Source organism: Ascidiella aspersa, chromosome 6, assembly GCF_963924565.1.
Source record: "Ascidiella aspersa chromosome 6, kaAscAspe10.2, whole genome shotgun sequence".
In the NCBI taxonomy this organism is placed as follows: domain Eukaryota; kingdom Metazoa; phylum Chordata; class Ascidiacea; order Phlebobranchia; family Ascidiidae; genus Ascidiella; species Ascidiella aspersa.
Genome location: NC_139452.1, coordinates 2,829,284 through 2,832,251, shown reverse-complemented (window position 1 = coordinate 2,832,251; position 2,968 = coordinate 2,829,284). Strand labels below are relative to the sequence as shown.

Here is a 2,968-nt window from a genome sequence, read left to right as displayed (position 1 = left end):
ATATGTAAGCAAAATTCCATTAGACTGAGGATCTGTTTAGGCCAGTGGTTCTCAATCTTTTTTCTTTCGTGGCCCATTGACGTAAAAAAAAATTATGTGGCCCAATACATTTTTATGAAAGAAAAAAATGTAAAATAGGTTTAGAACAAAACACAGCAGAACATATTTTAAAACAGAATATTTATTCAACCGTGCATTAGTGAGATACTTGCGACTGAACAATAAATTTACATTTCTTTTTAATTCCACCACAAGCCAATATTCCTGTAAAATTATATATAGTGACAGAAATGAAACTAAGTCTAGCTTTTTTCAATTGGTCTGTGGCCCACCTCAAATGTTCTTATGGCCCACCAGTGAGCCATGGCCCACTGGTTGAGAACCGCTGGTTTAGGCAAACGAGTTGTTTTTAAAACAAGCTAAGACGTGTTGGAAAGTTGAACGAGTTTTCAATTTTTTCACATTTAATTAGTTAAATAGGCAACAAAATAGGAACGCGAGAATTGACACTGGGCATTTAAATAAGACTCACACACAACGTGAACATAACAGCCGCAAAAATTGGTTGAAGAGCCGAATATGGATCCGCGGTTTGGCCACCCTTGGTTTATAGCAAAATTCAAGTAAATCACTCAACGAAAATTCTAGCAATTGATTTCATATTTTTTTAAATTTCTTAAGCTATGGAACCAAGGCCTTATATTTATGTTTAATACAAAATCTTTTTTTTTTTAAGTGTGTTTTTATAAAATATTTTTGATTCGCATGAGTAGAAATTGTGACGCTCCAGTAATATCGTCACTTCTATTTATATAATTCGTCGAAACTAATGTTTCGGTTCTTTCCAAGGAAGTAATGTGTTTACATATTGTGTTAAGTGTGCCGTTTTTGCAGAACAATACTCAGTTGATAGCACTGCATAGCTTGCATTGTAAACCTATGGCCTGAAGTTGTTATTAACCTAACTAAAAAAAGGTTTTTAACTCCTTATTTTTGACAGAATATGGCTAATCTTGGTAGAGTTATTCTTGTTGCTTGCGGTTCTTTTAATCCGGTTACTTTCATGCATTTGCGCATGTTCGAACTGGCTAGAGACTACCTTCAAAAACACACTGGCAGCATTGTGCTAAAGGGCTTTTTATCACCAGTTTCCGACGATTACGGCAAGGAGGGTTTAATTTCTGCCGAGCACCGACTTGCAATGTGTAACCTAGCTGTTGCATCAAGTGATTGGATTCGGGTTTTGCCTTGGGAAACCGAGCAGCCAAACTGGACGCCAACTGCAGAAGTACTGAAAGTGTACGCCGAAAAGTTTAAGAAAGAAGACAAAGCAAAGGTTGTTTTGCTGTGTGGAGCAGATGTCTTGCAGTCCTTTGCAGTTGAAGGTCTATGGAAAAAGAGTGATTTGCAGTATATTGTCGAGCAACATGGGCTAGCGGTGGTCACAAGGCCTTCATTCCACCCTAAAGAGTACGTTAATAGCTCCGAAATGCTGTGTGCAATGAAAGAGAACATCCACGTTATCACTGAAAGCACGCAAAATGATTTGAGCTCAACCCTAGTAAGAAACGCAATTGAGCAGAAAGAAAGCGTTAAATACTTGGTGCCAGACACTGTAATTCAGTATTTGAAGGAAAATGACTTGTATGTCCAACCAATCCAGAATGGCAAAGAATTTGCCCCTTTCAGAAGACAACTGGAATAATCCAATGCCACTGTAATTATGTTGTTCAAATCATGGTCGAGCAATTTTTTGGCTGTGATATTTAAGTCTGTAGTAATTAGTTTATTATATCATTAGGGTGCCCAATCACTACAATTAATAGCTTTGTTATAAAAGCCTAGGAAAGACTGCCACTGTTAAGAATTAAAACAAACTCCACATGTCAAACTAAAATGAAAGACACACACAAACATATGTGTTTAATAACATCTGTGATCTAGCCCCTCGGAAGTTGCTTTATGACCAACGATTACGGTTTTTCTGGCTTGCTCTGCTTGCATCATAGATCGACAGATTCGGCGAGTCTGCGATGGCTTTTCGGTGTCAAACTAAAACTTAGGACTACCTTTTTGCTTCTGTTTTTATGTCAGCTGTACAAGAATCTTTGATTGACCAATATATGTTTGCCCATTCCATATCTAAACCACACAAAATTATGGTATTTTTAATTTGCTGCCTTTTATTTGTTAAATATTATGTAGTTGTAAGCACATTGATATGTTAGGAGGCAGTAACTACCTATTTATTCAACAAAGTGTATATGCAATTAACCGATTGTTTTAATCATGAAACATGATTGTACCATTCAAACGTATTGTATCCTGTAACCCTTAAATATGTTGCATTTGTAAAGCTATTAAAGTAATTTAATTACTTGTCGTATGTTTTGTCCATTTATAGAACTATATATTGGATTTTATATTACCTCAACTATTAATTGTTTATACTTGAATTTTCTTTTCTACAAATAAAATTAACTTATATAGTTTAAAAGAATGTGTAAACGCTAAAACTATCAGCTAATTAGAATTGAAACAGAAATATCATTATATTTAGGAGCAGATAAATTTAGACATAAATATGGATTAGAGTTGGTATTTTATCACTTGTAGCTGTGATCAAACATTAAATATTAAACTTACTCTTTTGTGACATTAATTTACAACAAAAAAATTGTATTTCTCTTCCATACCAAACCTTTTTACAAGCAGGGCTGAAATATAAGTTAGATGTCTAATTATGTATTGTAGGAAACTTTCAAGGTAGCTAAAATTAAATATAACATATACATTAGTTAAGAGTGTTAAACGATAATAGTGTACACTGTAAACTTGACAGCATAATACTCTAGCAATTTAGGTCTGACACTATTAAAATATCTTAAAAGATATATATTTCACCAGCAAAGGCATTGTCAGTTTATTTTAATCGAATGAATCTTGCAAGGGTCAAGGTGATTTCCAT

General features: G+C 34.4%; 1 protein-coding gene across 1 annotated transcript; it reads left to right on the top strand.

Annotated features, from left to right (window-relative positions):
* The first annotated feature begins 1,004 nt into the window (after window positions 1-1,004).
* On the top strand, window positions 1,005-2,377 carry LOC146139154 (nicotinamide/nicotinic acid mononucleotide adenylyltransferase 3-like). The gene has a single exon (XM_083391421.1). The coding sequence runs from the start codon at window positions 1,064-1,066 to the stop codon at window positions 1,703-1,705; it is 642 nt and encodes a 213-aa protein (XP_083247547.1). The 5' UTR covers window positions 1,005-1,063; the 3' UTR covers window positions 1,706-2,377.
* Window positions 2,378-2,968: the final 591 nt, after the last annotated feature.

What these genes read in the sequence shown, in the direction of transcription:
- LOC146139154 (XM_083391421.1), top strand. Translation starts at nt 1,064, where the DNA reads ATGCATTTGCGCATGTTCGAACTGGCTAGAGACTACCTTCAAAAACAC.